This window comes from Macaca fascicularis, chromosome 20 (assembly GCF_037993035.2).
Source record: "Macaca fascicularis isolate 582-1 chromosome 20, T2T-MFA8v1.1".
NCBI classification, from domain to species: Eukaryota; Metazoa; Chordata; class Mammalia; order Primates; family Cercopithecidae; genus Macaca; species Macaca fascicularis.
The window spans coordinates 3,762,718-3,780,372 of NC_088394.1; the positions used below are offsets into that span (position 1 = coordinate 3,762,718).

At 59.0% G+C, this 17,655-nt stretch overlaps 2 protein-coding genes across 5 annotated transcripts; one reads left to right on the forward strand and one right to left on the reverse strand.

Annotated features, from left to right (window-relative positions):
* The first annotated feature begins 39 nt into the window (after positions 1-39).
* Positions 40-4,161, forward strand: PAQR4 (progestin and adipoQ receptor family member 4). Of its 2 annotated transcripts, XM_065537427.1 has the most exons (4): positions 40-129; positions 322-519; positions 1,835-2,056; positions 2,192-4,161. In XM_065537427.1, the coding sequence occupies exons 2-4, from the start codon at positions 354-356 to the stop codon at positions 2,623-2,625; spliced, it is 822 nt and encodes a 273-aa protein (XP_065393499.1). In that variant the 5' UTR covers positions 40-129; positions 322-353; the 3' UTR covers positions 2,626-4,161. The 2 variants fall into 2 exon arrangements, with proteins under 2 accessions (XP_065393499.1, XP_065393500.1); XM_065537428.1 differs by lacking the exon at positions 322-519.
* On the reverse strand, positions 3,459-16,317 carry PKMYT1 (protein kinase, membrane associated tyrosine/threonine 1). 3 transcript variants are annotated; one of them, XM_065537426.1, is made up of 10 exons: positions 15,766-16,317; positions 12,410-12,543; positions 11,684-11,948; positions 7,333-7,700; positions 5,988-6,481; positions 5,214-5,320; positions 4,909-5,081; positions 4,666-4,823; positions 3,813-3,890; positions 3,459-3,732 (listed from the first exon to the last, which is right to left on the reverse strand). In XM_065537426.1, exons 3-10 carry the CDS (start codon positions 11,691-11,693, stop codon positions 3,621-3,623), a joined length of 1,500 nt encoding a protein of 499 aa, XP_065393498.1. In that variant the 5' UTR covers positions 11,694-11,948; positions 12,410-12,543; positions 15,766-16,317; the 3' UTR covers positions 3,459-3,620. The 3 variants fall into 3 exon arrangements, with proteins under 3 accessions (XP_065393498.1, XP_073884768.1, XP_005591073.3); XM_074028667.1 differs by lacking the exon at positions 15,766-16,317 and adding an exon at positions 13,129-13,249; XM_005591016.3 differs by lacking the exon at positions 15,766-16,317 and having other exon boundaries at positions 12,410-12,601.
* Positions 16,318-17,655: the final 1,338 nt, after the last annotated feature.

The following is a 17,655-nucleotide window of genomic DNA, read 5'->3' on the forward strand; positions in this document are numbered from 1 at the left end:
TCCCCTCCCGCGTCCGGCCGCGCCCGTCCTCCCGGCTGCAGAGAGACTACCGGCCACCGCTGCCGCCGCGAGCAGTCCCTGCGGCGCGACCGCCTCGGCGAAGCCGACCGCAGTGAGCTCAGGCGTCCGGTGCGTCCCCAGCCTCCACCCCGGCGCGGGGGCGTCGGACTCGCGCGTGCGCAGCGCGGGAGGGGCGCGGGCTGGGACCCCCTAGCCAGCGCGTGCGCCGATCGAGCGCAGGGCGGCGGGTGGGCGCCGGGCGCCTGGCAGTGATGGGCCTCCCCACGCTGCGGCCCCACTGAGGCGGCGGCTCGGGGACAGGAGGAGCACGGGCTGCCCGCGTGGTACGGACCATGGCGTTCCTGGCCGGGCCGCGCCTGCTGGACTGGGCCAGCTCGCCGCCGCACCTGCAGTTCAATAAGTTCGTGCTGACCGGGTACCGGCCCGCCAGCAGTGGCTCAGGTTGCCTGCGCAGCCTCTTCTACCTGCACAACGAACTGGGCAACATCTACACGCACGGTGAGCCGCATCCCGCAACGCGCTTCCCACACCCGTGGCCGCCCTCCCCGCGTTGGGCCGGGGGCTTTGAGGCCGAGGAGGGCCCCAGCGCCCAAGTCCTGGGCTGCCCCGGCCCTGGCACGGCCAGTAGCCGCGGTGACAAAGCTGCCATTGTCCCGGGCCGCGCTGCCAGCTTCCGCTTTCCCGGCGGGTGGGGGCCGGGTCAGGAGAGCGAAGCAGAGTGGGGTCTGAGCCTGCTTAATCCCTCTGAGCCCCAGGGGTAGGGAGCCTGGTGTCCAGCCTCTGTAATCCCAGCGCCCTGGGCACCGTCTCCCGCCAGCACCCAGCCGGGAGATGGTGTTGACTGCGGTGAAGAGGGCCCAGGAGGAGCCTCCCAGTGCAGCCGTCCTGACGCCCCCGCCCCAAGCAGCTCTGTCGTGGGGCTCCGCCTGGTGGCGGCTCCTTCTTCCCCCAACAGGCGCCCGGCCCCTCCTCCGCGCCCCGCGGAGCTCTGCTGACACAGCCCTGCCCGTCCTTGAGCTGCCCCAGGCAGGCAAGGGACCCTGAGCGGCCGGGCCTGGCCTGGGTGCCTTCCCCGAGTTTTTGCCAGGCCACATCCCACAAGAGTGGGCAGCCTTCGGAGCCCCATTTGGCCCCCGGGAGGCCAGTGCTAGAGGCCGGCGGGGAGGGGTGGAGAACTCCCAGAAAGGGCTAGGCTGGAATGAAACTCCCCGGGGAGAGGCCTGGGGAGATGGGACGAGCCCCTCACAGCCCCCTTCCCTTCATTCTGGACTTGTCTTCCCCTGCCTGGTCTCATCCCTTTTTGGAAGATAAAAAGGCCCAGTGCCTCTATTTGTCTGGACACTTATGAAGAGGGGAGGACTTGGGTTGGGAAGAGCAAGCTAAGTGGCCCTGGGCTGGCATCACTGCTCATGTGTCCTCTTCACAACTCAGCTTGAGGTTTCACTGCCTTAGGCTTCTCCTGTGACCTGCTTGTGTGGGGAGAGCAGTATGAGGGTGGGAGGGCGCAGGCTTGTCCTCTGCCATTGCTTACTTGCTGGGCTCACCTGGGGCCTGTTGCTCAGCCCCTCCAAGTCTGTTTCATCACCTGCAAAGTGGGGATCATGATCTCTACTTCCCAGACCATCCTGAGCCATGATAAGTAACCAGTGCCAAAAGCCGTTTGCCCAGGGCCTGCCTCTGGCCAAGGCCAGGCGACCAGCTGGATGACAGCATTACCTGGACCTGTCTTGCTCTGCCCTGTGTTGTGTCTGGACTGTGGTTCCCTTGAGGATGTGACTGAAGCTATCTGGTAGATGACTGTCTCCCTCCCTAGGGTTGGCCCTGCTGGGCTTCCTGGTGTTGGTGCCAATGACCATGCCCTGGGGTCAGCTGGGCAAGGATGGCTGGCTGGGAGGCACACACTGCGTGGCCTGCCTGGCACCCCCCGCAGGCTCCGTGCTCTATCACCTCTTTATGTGCCACCAAGGGGGCAGCACTGTGTACGCCCGGCTCCTCGCCCTGGACATGTGTGGGGTCTGCCTTGTCAACACCCTTGGTGAGTCAGGGTCCGAGGGATGGGAGCTGGAGCCCCTGGTGGGGGAGGCATGGGACACGCATACAAGCCATGGGTAGGGAAGGGCGGGCGGACTCTCACACTGACGTGCCCTCTCCTGTTCTCTCCTCTGTGCAGGGGCCCTGCCCATCATCCACTGCACCCTGGCCTGCAGGCCCTGGCTGCGCCCGGCTGCCCTGGTGGGCTACACCGTGTTGTCGGGTGTGGCTGGCTGGCGTGCCCTCACTGCCCCCTCCACTAGTGCTCGGCTCCGGGCATTTGGTTGGCAGGCTGCTGCCCGCCTGCTGGTATTTGGGGCCCGGGGAGTGGGGCTGGGCTCAGGGGCTCCAGGCTCCCTGCCTTGCTACCTTCGCATGGACGCACTGGCGCTGCTTGGGGGGCTGGTGAACGTAGCCCGCCTGCCCGAGCGCTGGGGACCCGGCCGCTTCGACTACTGGGGCAATTCCCACCAGATCATGCACCTGCTGAGCGTGGGCTCCATCCTGCAGCTGCATGCCGGCGTTGTGCCCGACCTACTCTGGGCTGCCCACCACGCCTGTCCCCGGGACTGAGCTGCCATGCCAGCCTGCCCACAGCAGCCACCAGGTGTTCTTCCCAACTTGTCTGCAAGGGGTTGGCTCCCTGGATGCTTCCAGCTCACGAGACGTCTCAGCAGGAGCCCTGTTCACCCGTTCTTCCCTGTGGAGTGACCTCTTCTGCCCATGCCGTGGCACTCCAACTTCCTTCCCTGCCTTTTCCCTCCAAGCTCCTGTTTTACTGTGTCAGCTGGAAGGAAATCTTTCCCTCTTGGGACCTCTTTACCCTCTGTGACCTGTGGGGTTGGACCAGAGGGACTCTGGGGTCATGTCTTGCTCTGAGAGTTCAAGTCCTGCCAGGCCGCCAGCCCGGAGCCCTCACCCCATCCTCCTCCTCCCACTAGGCCTCTGGCCAGCCCTTTGGGCCCAGGCTTCCTGACCTCCATCTTTCTGCTCTGCATACCAGCCCTCCCAGCAGCCACAAGCTTGCCTGCCCTGGCTCCCTCCGCCCAGAGACTATGGAGTAAGGCATTCAGGGCAAAAAGACCAAGGGGGCGTGGACCCTTCTTGTACCAGCTGGCCATGGGCACAAGGGCTGCTGCTGCTGCTTCTAGGAAACTGGCACATGGAGCTCAGTGGCCTCGGATCCTGGGACCTCTGGGCCGTGCCTGCCCTCCACCTTGAGTGCCATACTCCAACAGCTCCAGGTGCCCACCAGGGATGTGCCTGCTCAGGAAACCTCTTTGTTCCACACAGCATGGGGCTTCAGCTGCTGGCCCAAGGCTAGGAGTGCTGGGTTCTATAGCAGGGCTCAGCCTCAGGGGCCTAAGACCCTGGATGACATCAATAAGGGGACAGGAAGGGCCATGTTGCCACATGAGCAAGCTTGGGTGCTCCCAAGGCTCAAATACTTTTTATTGGACATGGCCAGGCAGCGAAGACCATGGGAGTTCCCGAGGGGCCCCAGCTTTCAAGGGCGGTGGGAGGGGCACAGGATAAAAGGTTAAAAGTGCAGAGGCAGAGCCTGGGGCTCAGGTTGGGTCTAGGGTGTCCTCAAACAGGCTGAGGAGGTTCCGAGGCTCAAAGGAGGGGAAGGAGCCCCGAGGAGGCTCTGAGTCGATGTCACTTAGGTCCAGGGCATCCCTGGGAGTAGGGAGGAGAGAGTAGTGACACTCAGGATCCAAAAGCCAGCCCTGCCCACCCGAGCCCATGGATCTGCTTACCTGGGTGTGCACCTGCTCCGGGGGGTGGAGGTGCTCCCCACAGTCCGGGCCAGGACAGCCTCAGGGGAGAGTGAGGGCCTGCAGGAGGGCGGGCAAGACAAACAGGGTGTCCAGGGCTAGGGAGTACGGGATGAAACCAGCTCCGTCCCTACACAGGCTACAGGCTCCCGCCTGACAAACAGGCAGGGACCAGAGTCAGGGACAATAAAAACTTGGTGCACTCTGAAAGCAGCACTTGGACAGCCTTCAAAGTCCTTCCATCTGGCTGCACTCCAAGGCCCCCTCTGTCCTTTTCAGAACACATGGACTTGACTGAGGCAGATCTGAAGTAAACTTTTAGTGAATGTAAGCCTTCCTGGAACTTCTTGTTCGCTATCAAGTGCCCCCGAGGGAGGAGGTGATGTTTGTCAGGAAGGGGCTAACTGGAGTCCCCAAGAGCTGCCTGCCCCGAGTGTGTGGTTTCCTAATTACAGCCTCTCACTCAGCTACCACGCCCCAGGGACCAAGGACTTGTTCCCGGGGCAGTGCTCCCCAGACTCTAGAGGCTTTCTCTTCCCAGAGAAGGGACAATGTTTTGTCCCTGGGCACTGGCAGCCTCCACTGGTGTCGGGGATGCACGGCCGGCCACTCCCTGGGTGCCTGTGCCCTAATGTGAAGCCATGCCCTGAGCAGCCAGTCCACATGCCCAGCTGCATTAAGCCCGGCCGCACCCCACCAGTCTTGGTTCCCTTCCCCAGGGTGTGATGGGGGCCAGGTTTGTGGGAGTGGTCCCCATTCACCACAAATCTCCATGGAGCCCCAGTGATATCCCCCACCTTCCTCCCAGCCCCCCATACCCTGCACTCAAACCCACCCTAAGCTGTCGTCATCCCAGTTACTGGAGAGACTGCTGTCCAGGAGCAAGCTGCAGGGTGGTGAGCCAGGCGGGGTGGCTGGCGGGCCTGGGGGCTGTAGCCAGCTGGCAGGGTGAGCCAGCCCATGCCAGAGCCAGCAGAGCAGGGCAAGCAGGGCCTGTGGGGGAGAGAAGCTCAGGATGTGGGCAGGCAGACCCTGGGGCTGGGGGCAGGGCAGGCAGCCGCCACTGTCAGGAGCTTACCTGCCACAGGGCCCACCCTCGGCTCAGGGCCTCCGCTGCCATGCACCACAGCACACCCCAGGCCCGCGGCTGCCTCAACATAGGCAGTGCCAGCAGGGCCTCGGCCGTGGCCCGCAGCTTGGGGTCCGGCTCCAGCATCATGACAAGGACAGAACGCAGCTCGGAAGACAGACCTGCCCATGAGGAAGGACCACATCAGGGTCCCAGAATGCCGACTGCACCCTAAGCCCAGCAGTGCCTCCATGGCCAGCCACTGTCTCCCCAGGAGCCCATGGCAGCACCCCCTCCCGCCCTCACCCACTCACCGGCAGTGAACTCAGGGGGCAGGTAGCCCTGGCGCAGCTGCTGCCAGCCCTCCCCACCATGGGGCAGCTCCATGTTGCATGCCACTTCCAGGATGGTGAGGCCCAGACTGGCAGGGACAGGATGGGGACAGAAGGGGGCAGGGTTGGCCCTGGGACACAGACCCAGTCCGGGGCTGCCTCTTGCAGGTGGGTGGGAGAGGGATGCTGCCTTCCTTCATCAGTCAGGGAAGGGCGGAAGCAGGGGGAAGGGAGGCCCCAGCAGGGCTGATCATGAACCCTGGGCAGGATGGGGACATCATGGAATATGGGCCCTGTGCCCAGGGAACCCACGTGCCACAGTGGTGAGTCCGCCCAGTGCCCTGATGGACAGACACCAGTTACTGCTGACAGGTATGACCATCCTGATGATCAGGGCAGTGGTTACCAGTGTGGACCCTGGAACCCAGTGCCTGGGGCCAGTCTCAGCTGCGCCACCTGCTAGCAGTGGGTTCCAGCAAGGCCCTTAACCTGGCTGTAAACAGAGTGACAATTGTTTCTCCCGTAGAGCTGTGAGGAGGCGGCAGGTTACACAAAGTGGCTCTGGAGGGTTCGAGGCTCACAGGCAGCCTGACCAGAGAGCCTCTCCACTGGAGGGCAGGGACAGTGTCTCAGCCTCGTGGCTCTGAGGCCGGGTGTCCTGGGCTAGGGTGGAGCTTCCCTCCTGAGGAACAGAGCTTCCGTCCCAGGAAGGGCCTCCCACAGCCTGCCAAACACCTGGCATGCCCTGGTCCCCACCTGAACACATCCGCTGCTGTCCCATAGGAGCCCTGCAGCAGCTCAGGGGCCATGTAGCGGGGGTCTCCCTCCTGGACCTCGCCAGCTCCTGCTGTACCCAGCTCCACCAGCAATCCGAAGTCACCCAGCTTGCAGCGGCCCCGGGGCCCCAGGAAGATGTTGGCAGGCTTGACATCAAGGTGCACCAGGCCCTGGCCATGCAGGTGGGCCAGGGCAAGCAGCATATCCCGCAGGTAGCCCCAGACCTGGGCCTCAGGCAGGCTGGCGCCCCAGGCCTCACAGTGCTGCTGCAGGCTGGGCCCGCACAGCTCCGTCTGCAGGTACAGGATGCCGCCCTCCTCCCAGGCCTGCTCCAGCCTCACGCAGCATGGGTGCTGCCCCACCTTCTCGTGGCTGCCCACCTCGGCCAGCTTGCGGGCCCGGTCCTTGGGGCCCCGGAATGGTGACATGGAACGCTTTACCGCATAAAGCCGCCCGTCCTCCTTGGAGCGCACCTGGAAGGGAGGTGGTACCCACACGCAGGGTGGGGGTGAGCCACAAGTGGCACAATCAGGTAGGGGGACAACCTGACAGATCCCATTAAGGGTTCACACACGGGGGACAGTGGTATAGCCGGTATCTGTCTCAGACCCCTGCCCAGGGCAACAGCAAAACCAGACAAACCTCCATCCCTGAGGCTGGGTCTGTGGAGACCCAGCGATGGAGGAGCCAGGGCCGACCTGCACTGACCCCAGGGGACCTCCTGGATGTGTCAGAAGGTAGAAAAAGCAGCTGCAGAGCAACACAGGCAGCACAGGCTGTGATGTGAAAAGTGGGCTCCGCTGTGAGAAAGCTGACCTGGGGGCCAATGTTGTTTGTACTTTTTAACAAAATCGTCTTCATATAGGACTCGTACGAGGGAAAACTATTCTTTAAAAGAAAATATAAATGACTGGAAACTGTGTTTAAGAAAAACAAGGTGGCAAGCAGGGGGTAGCTCAGAGCCTGCCAGCCTGGGGAGGGCTGGCCAGGCACTGCACTCAGGGCTGGTGCCAGGGGCCAGGCAGACTCGCCAAGGACCCTGCACAGCTGGCGCCAGGGCCTGAGGAGATGGCACAGGGGCTGCCACAGCACGTGCCAGGTTCTGGACAAGGGGCCAGTGTGCACAGAGCAGCCCCTGGAGGGGCCAGCATTGGGGGTGATGGGAGCAGTCAAGTCAAATGTGGAGGGAGCCTGTGAGCCCAGTAGGGACAGGATGTAGGGAACGGAAGGGGATCAGGCTGCCCAGGACCCTGTCCCGCCACAGGAGGGGCAGAGACACAAAGGAGGTCCTCTAGATGGGCCTGGAAGGTGTTCCCTCACTCACCTTGAAGACCTCTCCGTAGGAGCCGTGGCCCAGGCGGCTGAGCCTCTGGAAGCTCTGCTGGAAGAAGGACTCTGGCCGGCTTGGGTCATACCCAGGGCTCTGCAGAGTCTCTGAGACCTTGCCCCGGAATGACACCCGCCGGGGCTGCAGCTGGTGCCAGCCTGGGGTCCGAGGAGGGAAGAGGCGGCTGATGGGGATGCTGCCCTTGGCAGGGGGCGGGGGTGGGAGGCTCCGGCTGAGCCCCCTGGGTCTCTTGAGGGAGAATCCAGGTTCTGCGTGGCGGAAGTAGGCCGGGACTGGGATGGGGGTGCCACTCAGGGGTGGTGGGGTGCCCTCCGTGGGCATGGGCATGGCCAGTGCAGGAGGCCCTGGGGGCAGAGACAGAGGCTGAGTACACGGCAGTGTGTCCACTCTGATACCACCTGACCTTGTGGTCCCAAAGAGGCCACAGAAGAGAGCTGTCTACACCACACACTTACTCTGCTTCAAACCGCCATGGGGGCAATACGCACCTACCAAGAAAAGGCAGAGGACAGACTCACACTCACCTGCCCACTGGGCTGTTGTATTTTAGAGACGATAGAAACATAAGAGGAAAACCATGGGGCCCGTGTTCTTGAGGGTCTTGCGGTCGGGTAGAGGTTAAGACCAAGGCAGTTTGGGGTCAGACGGGCTGCGCCTGCATCCCTGCCCTTGTCTTGGTCAGCTCTTTGACCCTAGACTACACAACCTCTTCCAAGACCACACGGGCCCACGATCCCTTATCTCCAGTTCCAAAGTGAAAACCCAGAATCCCTCAAGTATCTTTCTTTTTCATATCTGTCATGCCAAAACCCAGCTAGTGGTGTCCACTTCCAGAATGGCAGTGTGCACAGCCCCATGGACGCCTCCCCCAGGGAAACAGCACAACTGGTGATGATTATTCAAAAGCAAGCACTGAAAGCCTCTGGGCATGGTGCCCAGGGCACACAGCAAACAAAGGTTTACACAAGAAAACCTGCCAAGGCCTGGGAATAACAGCAAGCCTATTGGTACCTGAGCCATGACACTCCTGCCCTGCCACCTCCAGCACCCCTCTCCCCCCGCCTAGCACTGTGGGCAGGTGTGGCCAAGAAGAAGGGCTCCCTCTCCCCCAGCTCCCTGTCAAGGGTTAGGGTGTTTGCCCAGGACGGCCAGGTTCTCAGCACTTCTCAACCCTCCAAGCTCCACGTGGCAGAGGCTAAATTCCAGCTGAGTGTGGCAGACAGGCCGGGGGCTCCCTTCTTCCACCTGCCCCCACACACAGAATAGAAGCTGTATCTCAGGCCTGGCAGGCTGGGAACGTGGAGGCCCAGCTCATTTGTAGGAAGGAGGTTCCACACTGGGAGAGGGAAACCAAGAAGGCCAGAGGCTCCTGCATGACCCAGCGACCTGCTCCTAAAGCAACAGCAGCGCTCAGAGAGGTGCACTGCTGTCCTGCCCCCAGTTTCACAGCACGGCTCAGACAGAGATTTAGCCTAAGGGTAGACATAGGTCATAAACAGAGTTCTAGGCCGGGCATGGTGGCTCATGCCTGTAATCCCAGCACTTTGGGAGGCCGAGGCAGGTGGATGGCTTGAGGTCAGGAGTTCAAGACCACCCTGCCCAACATGGTGAAACCCCGTCTCTACTAAAAATGCAAAAATTAGCTGGGCATGGTGGCGTGCGCCTATAATCCCAGCTACTCGGCAGGCTGAGGCAGGAGAATTGCTTGAACCTGGTAGGCAGAGGTTGCAGTAGGCCAAGATCGTACCATTGCACTTCAGGCTGGGTGACAGAGCCAGACTCCGTCTCAAAAAAAAAAAAAAAACCACACACCAAAAAAACAGAGTTCTCCCCACCCACCACCCCCCTGAAAATTGGCTTGATTTGAAACAGTGCATAGGGAAGTTCAAGTTTAAAGGGGCTGTCAAAATCAGTGGAGGTTTTGGTGGTGAGCTGTTAAGAGACTGGTACCTGTATTAGGGCAACCAGCTGAACCATAAGCCAGCTGGTTTACCACAGAGAAGTGGGGAAAGAGATAGGTAGAAAAAGTCTGCCTGCAGTCAGAACAAACCTCACTGACCTCAAAAGCCACCCTGTCAAAGGAGCTCAAAATTAATTGGATCTGGCCGGGCACAGTGGCTCATGCCTGTAATCCCAGCACTTTAGGAGGCTGAGGTGAGTAGATCACTTGAGGTCAGGAGTTCAAGACCAGCCTGACCAACATGGTGAAACCCCATCTCTACTAAAATACAAAAATTAGCCAGGGGTGGTGGTGCATGCCTGTAGTCCCATCTACTCGAGAGGCTGAGGCAGGGGAATTGCTGGAACCTGGGAGGGAAAGATTACAGTGAGCCGAGATCGTGCTGCTGCACTCCAGCCTGGGCAACAGAGCGAGACTCTGTCTCAAAACAACACAAAAAAAAATTTAATTGGATGAGCCTGTGGAACAATTTATGCCCCAAGGTATTGTTTGTTTGCTTGTTTTTGAGACAGGGTCTCACTCTGTTGCCCAGGCTGGAGTGCAGTGGTATGATCTCGGCTCACTGCAGCCTCCAACTCCCAGGTTCAAGTAATTCTCTTGCCTCAGCCTCCTGAGTAGCTGGGAATGCAGGCATGTGCCAACACACTAGGATAATTTTTATATTTTTAGTAGAGATGTGGTTTCACCGTGTTGGTGAGGCTGGTGCACCAAAGTATTATAAAAAACAATAGAGCAGCCTGGCATGGTGGCTAACACCTGTAATCCCAGCACTTTGGGAGGCCGAGGCAGGTGGATCACAAGGTCAGGAATTCAAGACCAGCCTGGCCAAGATGGTGAAACCCCGTTTCTACTAAAAAATACAAAAAAAAAAAAAAAAAAAATTAGCTGGGCGTGGTGGCGGGTGCCTGTAATCCCAGCTACTCGGGAGGCTTAGGCAAAGAATTGCTAATTGCTTGAATCCGGCAGGTGGAGGTTGCAGTGAGCGGAGATCATGCCACTGCACTCCAGCCTGGGCAACAGAGTGAGACTCCGTCTCAAAACAAACAAACAAACAAACAAAAAACAATAGAGCAACAAACTGGTCACTGGTGGAGCCTAATAGTTGGGTGTGATTGGGGGAAAAAAATAGAGTGGGCACTCCTAAAACCATGCTTGTCCCAGGGTGGCTGTGCACATGCCCATGGCTGCATCCTCAGGGGAGTGGCATGAGAGGCCTCACATTACAGGGTACATAGACTGCAATACAATAGTCCAGCCAGTCACCAACAAATAAACGATCACAGACCCTGGAGGAGGGTGGAGAGCCAGTATGCACAGTTACTACAACATATTACCAAAAATGTCCAGTTTTCACCAATAAACTACAAGATATACAGACACAAGAGGGTATGACCCATACACACGAAAGAACAAAACAGGCAACAGAAACTGCCCCAATGTCACTTTTTTTTTCTTGAGACAGGGTCACACTATATCACCCAGGCTGGAGTGCAGTGGTAGGATCTCAGCTTACTGCAACCTCTGCCTCCCAGGCTCAAGGGATCCTCCCACTTTTGCCTCCTGAGTAGCTGGGACTACAGCCTTGCACCATCATACCTGACTAATTTTTGTATATCATGTAGAGACGGGGTTTCACCGTGTTGCCCAGGCTGGTCTCAAACTCCTGGACTTGAGCGAACTGCCCACCTCAACCTCCCAAAGTGCTGGGATTACAGGGGTGAGCCACCACATCCGGCCTCCAGATGTCAGATTTAACAAAGACTTCAAAGCAGGCTGGGAGCGGTGGCTCACGCCTGTAATCCCAGCACTTTGGGAGGCAGAGGCAGGTGGATGACCTGAGGTCAAGAGTTCGAGATCAGCCTGGCCAATACGGTGAAACCCCATCTCTACTACAAATACAAAAATTAGCCGGGCGTGCTGGTGCATGCCTGTAATCCCAGCTACTCAGGAGGCTAAAGCAGGAGAATTGCTTGAACCCAGGAGGCAGAGGTTGCAGTGAGCCAAGATTGTGTCACTGCACTCCAGCCTGGGCAACAGAGTGAAACTCCATCACAAAAAAAATATATAATAATAATAATAAATAAAAATCTAAAAAGAGCAGTCTCCAGTATCTGAGGGAGTAGAGAGGGAAGGGGAGGGATGCTACCTGGGCCTGGCTGGCAGGCTGCCCTCCATCTTGCGGAGACTCTTCCTCTGATTCTAATTACCTCAGAGTCCCAGACCAGGGTTTCTCCAAGTCAGGAGCCACCGTATTGGGATCTTCGAGGTCACTGGTCACAAACACAGCCTCCAGGCCCAACCCTGGCACCCTCGGGGACCTGGACCTGTGCATCTTAACCCAGTTCTCCCACCATCCCTATGACTTACGTTCTAGCATGACTGGCCTGGCCCAACAGCCTCAGTGGTGGGATGCGGGAGGTAGGAGCAGGGGCTCCCACGTGAATCCAGGGTGTCCCTGAGCTAAGGCCAGGCAGGGGTGACCTCCGCAGCTTCCAGGGCCCTGGGCGATTGGGCCGTCTCGCCTCACCCTCTCACCAGGCCCAACACATCTGCGGGCCACCTTTCCGGGTAGACTGTAAGTTCCTTCCAGGCAGGGCCGCGGCTGAGTTCACTCCGTGGGTGTGGGGAAACCCTGGCAAACAGAGCAGTGGATGGGCTGTCACGGGAAGGGGCTGTCACCAAGGAAGAGGGGCTGTTGCAGGAGAAGAGGGGCTGTCACTGGGGGAGGGCCTGTCACCAGGGAGGGGCTGTCACTGGGGGAAGGCGTGTCACCGGGGGAGGGGCTGTCTTTGGGAGAGGTGCTGTCACGGGGGAAGGGCCGTCACGGGGAGCGCGGTGGCGCGGGGTTGATGGACAGCAGGCGGGGTCTCCGGGAGGGACGAGTAGGGCGGGGCTGCCGCTGGGAAAGGGCTCGGGGCAAGGGAACCAGGAATTGGGGAGGACGAGAGGCAGGGGCTGGCGGGGGCGGGCCTGAGGGGATGCGGGCGGGCGGCCCGGGAGGCCTGAGGGGCAGGGGTGACGCCGACCGGGCGAGGCGGAGGGGAGCGGCGAGGTGGCCACGCCGAGGCCCCTCATGGCGGGGTCTGGACTTACCTGGGGCGGCTGGGCGGGGCGCGGGTCCGCGAGGGCCCAGATTCCGGGTCCGCGGAGGCCACGGGAGCCCTCGGGTGGCCCAGCGGGCCGGAGTCTGCCGTCGACTGCTCCGGACGCCCGGGCGGAGGACACCCCTGAGGGGGAACGGCCCGTGAACGCGCGCGGAGCCGCTCGCGCCAAAAATTCCAAACCGGCCTCGAGGCCCCTCCCCCTCCCCTGTGCAGCCCGTCAGGGGTGCCCAGGCTCCGGGGCTCCTCCCCTCGTGCTGCGTGCGCGCCGCCGCCCCGCCCCGCCGCTCACTGCGCAGGCGCACAGGGTCCTCTGCGCTGGCCCAGGGCGTAGGCGGCCGGGCCTCACTCGCCCTCTAGCGCTTGCCGCCTAGTCCTTGGGACGTCCACTGCACTCCAGGCCTCGCTCCCGACACCCACCGCCCTCCCTGGGCTGGTGTAGTGTTTGGGTCCATGAAAGGGACGGCTATCCCGATGCTCGAAGCAGGCATAGCCCCAGGGTTACTCCGGGTAGGACCAGGAAGTCCCTACGACCTCCCGGGTCCCGGCACCCTACTTCTCACTCCGGTCATGTTCTGAGCCAGGGTCGCAGTGGCAGGCCAAACACACGACCCCCAACTCCTAGCGCGCGGCTTCGGGAGCCAGAAAAAGCCGCCTCTTCCAGGAAACTCTCCAGACAGGCAGGGCTCTGCTTGGCCCGACCTCGCCTACCTGCAGCTTCCCTGCCAACAGGCCCCAGCCACTTTTTTTTTTTTTTTGAGACAGGGTCTCACTGTCACCAAGGCTGGAATGCAGTGGTGCAGTCCCCAGGTTCAGGCGGTCCTCCCACCTCAGCCTGCGGAGTGTGTGACATCACAGGCCCGCGCCACCGCACTCGGCTCATATATTTTACTTTATTTTGAGACAGTGTCTCATTCTGTCGTCCAGGCTGGAGTGTAGTGGCGAGATCTTGGCTCACTATAACTTCCGCCTTCCAGGCTCAAGCGATCCTCCCACCTGAGCCTCTTGAGTGGCTGGGACCACAGGCGCGCGCCACCACACCCAACTAATTTTTGCATTTTTTTGTAGAGACGGTGTTTTACCATGTTGGCCAGGCTAGTCTCGGACTTCTGACCTCAAGCGATCCGCCCGCCTCGGCCTCCCAGAGGGCTGGGATTACACAGCGACTGGCCGCAGGATCATAGTTCACTGCAGCCTCGAGCAGCCACTTCCGGGGCAGCTCCTCCAATCTCTGAGTTTGAGACTTGCTCTCGGCTCAAATCCCTTCAGCGCCGTCCTGGCTGAACGACCTTGGGAATGCACTGAGCCTTTCTGAGCTTGGGATTAGTCTCCTCTCCTGAAAAAAACAGCTGAGGATGCTGAGATGATCCCCTAATGTGATTAGTAGAGGCCCTCGCGGGGCAAGCCGGGCTAGGGATTGTTACTTCCCTCACCGAGGGGCTCTTTATCCGTTTAACTGGGTGGGAGGAGTCACGCTTCCGGCCAACCCTCCCCCAAACGCTGGCCTTCTCACCCACACCTCTCCTTCCGCCTTATTTTTGCTATCCTTCTGCCTTATTTTTGCTATTGTCCTAATCTCTGTCTGATGTTCTATCTTTTGTTTGTGAGTTTACTTGTTGACTACCTGCTCCTCCTAGCCCTGGCCTCCAGAACCAGCCCCCCAAACCCTTCGTGCCCCCCAGAAGTCTCTGACAGGTGATGGACTGCAAAGCTTCCCACCCATTCGGTGCCTCCACCCTCTGTAAACGCTCTGTGCATGGAGCAGCAGTGTAGGGGAGGAGAGGCTGGGATCCTGGCTGGGGGCGGCAGCCCACCTGCCTGCCCCTTTCCTTGTCCTTTGCATTTCTGGCAGCTGTGCCCCAGTGACTCAGGCAGGATCCTTGTTGATGACTCCAGACTGGCCCCCAGGAGGCCTGGGGCACACACAGGCCCCTCCCCAGCGCTACCTCTGCCAGCCCCATCTCCCCGACAGGTCCCCTTCCAACCGCCCATTTTTGAAAATCTGATTCACAATGATAATTAAAAAAAAAAAAGCATTGAAACACATGCTTCCGATGTAAATTTCACTGTGTGAGGAAAGGCTGTAATATAAATATATGTAAATGGAAATAAGGAGAGGGAGCAGGTAAGTGCGTGGACTGGTGTGAGGGAAACTAGGGCTGCGATCCTGTCTGTCCCAGTTTCTGCATGTGTAAAATGGGGATAAAAATAAAAGTGTTCTAGCGGAGGCAACATAGCAAGGCCCTGTCTCAAGAAAGAAAAGAGAAAAGAAAGGAAAGGAAGGAAGGGAAATAAAGGAAAGGAAGAAAGGGAAAGAAAAAGAGAAAGAAAAAGAAAGAGAGAGGGAGCGAGGGAAGGAAGGAAGGAAGGGAGGGAGGGAGGGAAGGAGGGAGGGAGGCCGGAGGGGTGGCTCACGCCTGTAATCCCAACACTTTGGGAGGCTGAGGCGGGCGGATCACGAGGTCAGGAAATCAAGACCATCTAAACCATGGCTAACATGGTGAAACCCTGTCTCTACTAAAAATACAAAAAATTAGCTGGGCGCGGTGGCGGGCGCCTGTAGTCCCAGCTACTCGGAAGGCTGAGGCAGGAGAATGGCGTGAACCCGGGAGGTGGAGCTTGCAGTGAGCAGAGATCGTGCCACTACACTCCAACCTGGCCGACAGAGGGAGACTCCGTCTCAAAATTTAAAAAAAAAAGAAGAAAAAGGAAAGAAAAGGAAGGAAGGAAAGAAAGAGAGCGAAAAGGTAAATAAAGAAGAAATAAATCAGTGCGGCACAGTGGCACACACCTGGAGTCCCAGCTCCTCAGGAGGATGGAGCAGGAGGATCACTTGATCCAGGGAGTTAAAGGCTGCAGTGAGGGCCAGGCGCGGTGGCTCACGCCTGTAATCCCAGCAGTTTGGGAGGCTGAGGCGGGTAGATCACCTGAAGTCAGGAGTTGAGACCAGGCTGGCCAAAATGGTGAAACCCCGTCTCTACTAAAAATACAAAAATTAGCTGGGTGTGGTGGCAGGCACCTGTAATCCCAGCTACTCGGGAGGCTGAGGCAGAATTGCTTGAACCTGGGAGGTAGAGGTTGCAGCGAGCACAGATCGAACCACTACACTCCAACCTGGGTGACAAGAGCAAGACTGTCTCAAAAAAAAAAAAAAAAAAAAAAAAAAGGCTGCAGTGAGCCATGATTGAACTACTGTACTCCAGCCTGGGAAACAGAGTAAGACCCTGTGAAAAATATAGAGTAATAATAATAGTAGTTCCTCCTTCCTCGGGGAGTATGAGCACTAAATGAGAAAATGCCTGTGAAGTGCTTAGCACCGAGCGGAACACACAGTAGGGGCTTACTCACTGTTTAAGAATAACAGGCTGGGCGAGGTGGCTCACGCCTGTAATCCTAGCAGTTTGGCAGGCTGAGGCGGCAGGTCACTTGAGCTCAGAAGTTTGAGACCAGCCTGGGCATATGGCAAAACTCCATCTCTACAAAAAATACAAAAATTAGCTGGGCATGGTGGTGTGTACCTGTGCTCCCAGCTACTCAAGAGGGTGAGGTGGGAGGATCCTTGAGCCCAGGAGGTGGATGTTGCAGTAAGCCGAGGTGGCACCACTGCACTCCAGCTTGGGCGACAGAGCGAGACTCGGTCTCAAATTAATGATAATAATAATAATAAAACAGTAAGACCCCCTCATCTGTACAGTCTGTTGCAGTTTTCAACGCTGCAGTCTGGGCCAAAAAGAGGCCCCAGGAGGAAAGAAGCCGGGACTCCTCTAACCACCCTGGGGTCACAGGGACCGAGGCACTGGCCCGCAGGGTTCCGGACCAAAGCGCTTGGCCGACCTCCTTCCGGGAGGAATCCTCCCAGCCGCAGCCCAGGAACGCAGTTCCCGCTAGTCCCACCCGTACGATAGGCGCGGGCCGCGCGCGCCCCCATGTGTCCCATTGCCGCCACAGCACCCGCGGCTCCGCCCAGACTCTCCCAGGAAGGCGCACATCCGGTTTTGGCCACAAAAGGAAAGGAGAGGCCCGGCGCGGTGGCTCGCGCCTGTAATCCCAGCACTTTGGGAGGCCGAGGCGGGCGGATCACCTGAGGGCAGAAGTTTGAGACCAGCCTGGCCAACGTGGCCCCTACTCTACTAAAAATACAAAAATTAGCCGGGCGTGGTGGCGGGCGCCTGTAATCCCAGTTACACAGGAGGTTGTTACACAGGAGGCTGAGGCAGGAGAATCCCTTGAACCCGGGAGGCAGAGGTCGCAGTGAGCCGAGATCGCGCGACTGCACTCCAGCCTGGGCGACAAGAGCAAGACTCCGTCTCAAAAGAAAAAAAGCGAGGGAATGACGACCACAAGGGCAAATGTGGCTATCCTAATGGGAGGGAGGGGACTGTGATGGGTGCTTCTGCGGAACTGATTTCTTGACCCAGGTGCTGGGTGCATAGGGGTTGTCTCATAAGTACGATTGCTACACAGCACATTCTCGTGTGCGCTAATCTTTGCATGCTATGTTTCACACTTGAATAAGGTTTTTTATTTTATTTATTTATTTATTTTCAGATGGAGCCTTGCTCTGTCGCCTGGCTGGAGTACAGTGGCGCGATCTCGGCTCACTGCATCTTCCACCTCCCGGGTTAAGCGATTCTCTGGCCTCAGCCTCTCGAGTAGCTGGGACTACTGGCGTGCACCACCATGCCCAGCTAATTTTTGTATTTTTAGTAGAGACAGGGTTTCACCACGTTGGCCAGGAATGTCTCGATCTCTTGACCTCGTGATCCACCCACCTCGGCCTCCCAAAGTGCTGGGATTACAGGCGTGAGCCACTGCGCCAGGTCTGCATAAGGTTTTAATGAACTGGCAGATGGGTGGGGAGAAGGAGTTCATAGAGGTCAGCTTTGCTGGTGTGAGTTGCCTTGGGACGCCTAGGAAGGTACACTAGAGGCTCCGATGCTTGGGTATGGGCTGAAGAGCTGCCCAAGCAGAGTGGCCTGCAGGACCCTCAGCACAGCTGCGAGTGCAGAAGGTGTCAGCCCGGCTGGCGCCTGGCCACCGCTCCAGCTGTCCTCCCCAAATTCCTGCCCTCACAGGTGCCACTGGTGTCAAGCAGCTGGCAGGGAGTCTCTTGCCATTTTTGGGCAATGCACTTCCTGGGCCTGGGTCCTGCACTTTCAACATCCCTGCTGTCGCCCTGCCCTTGGCCCTCAGCCCTAGCCCCTCATAGCTGCTCCTCTGTTCAGAGGCGGTGCTGTG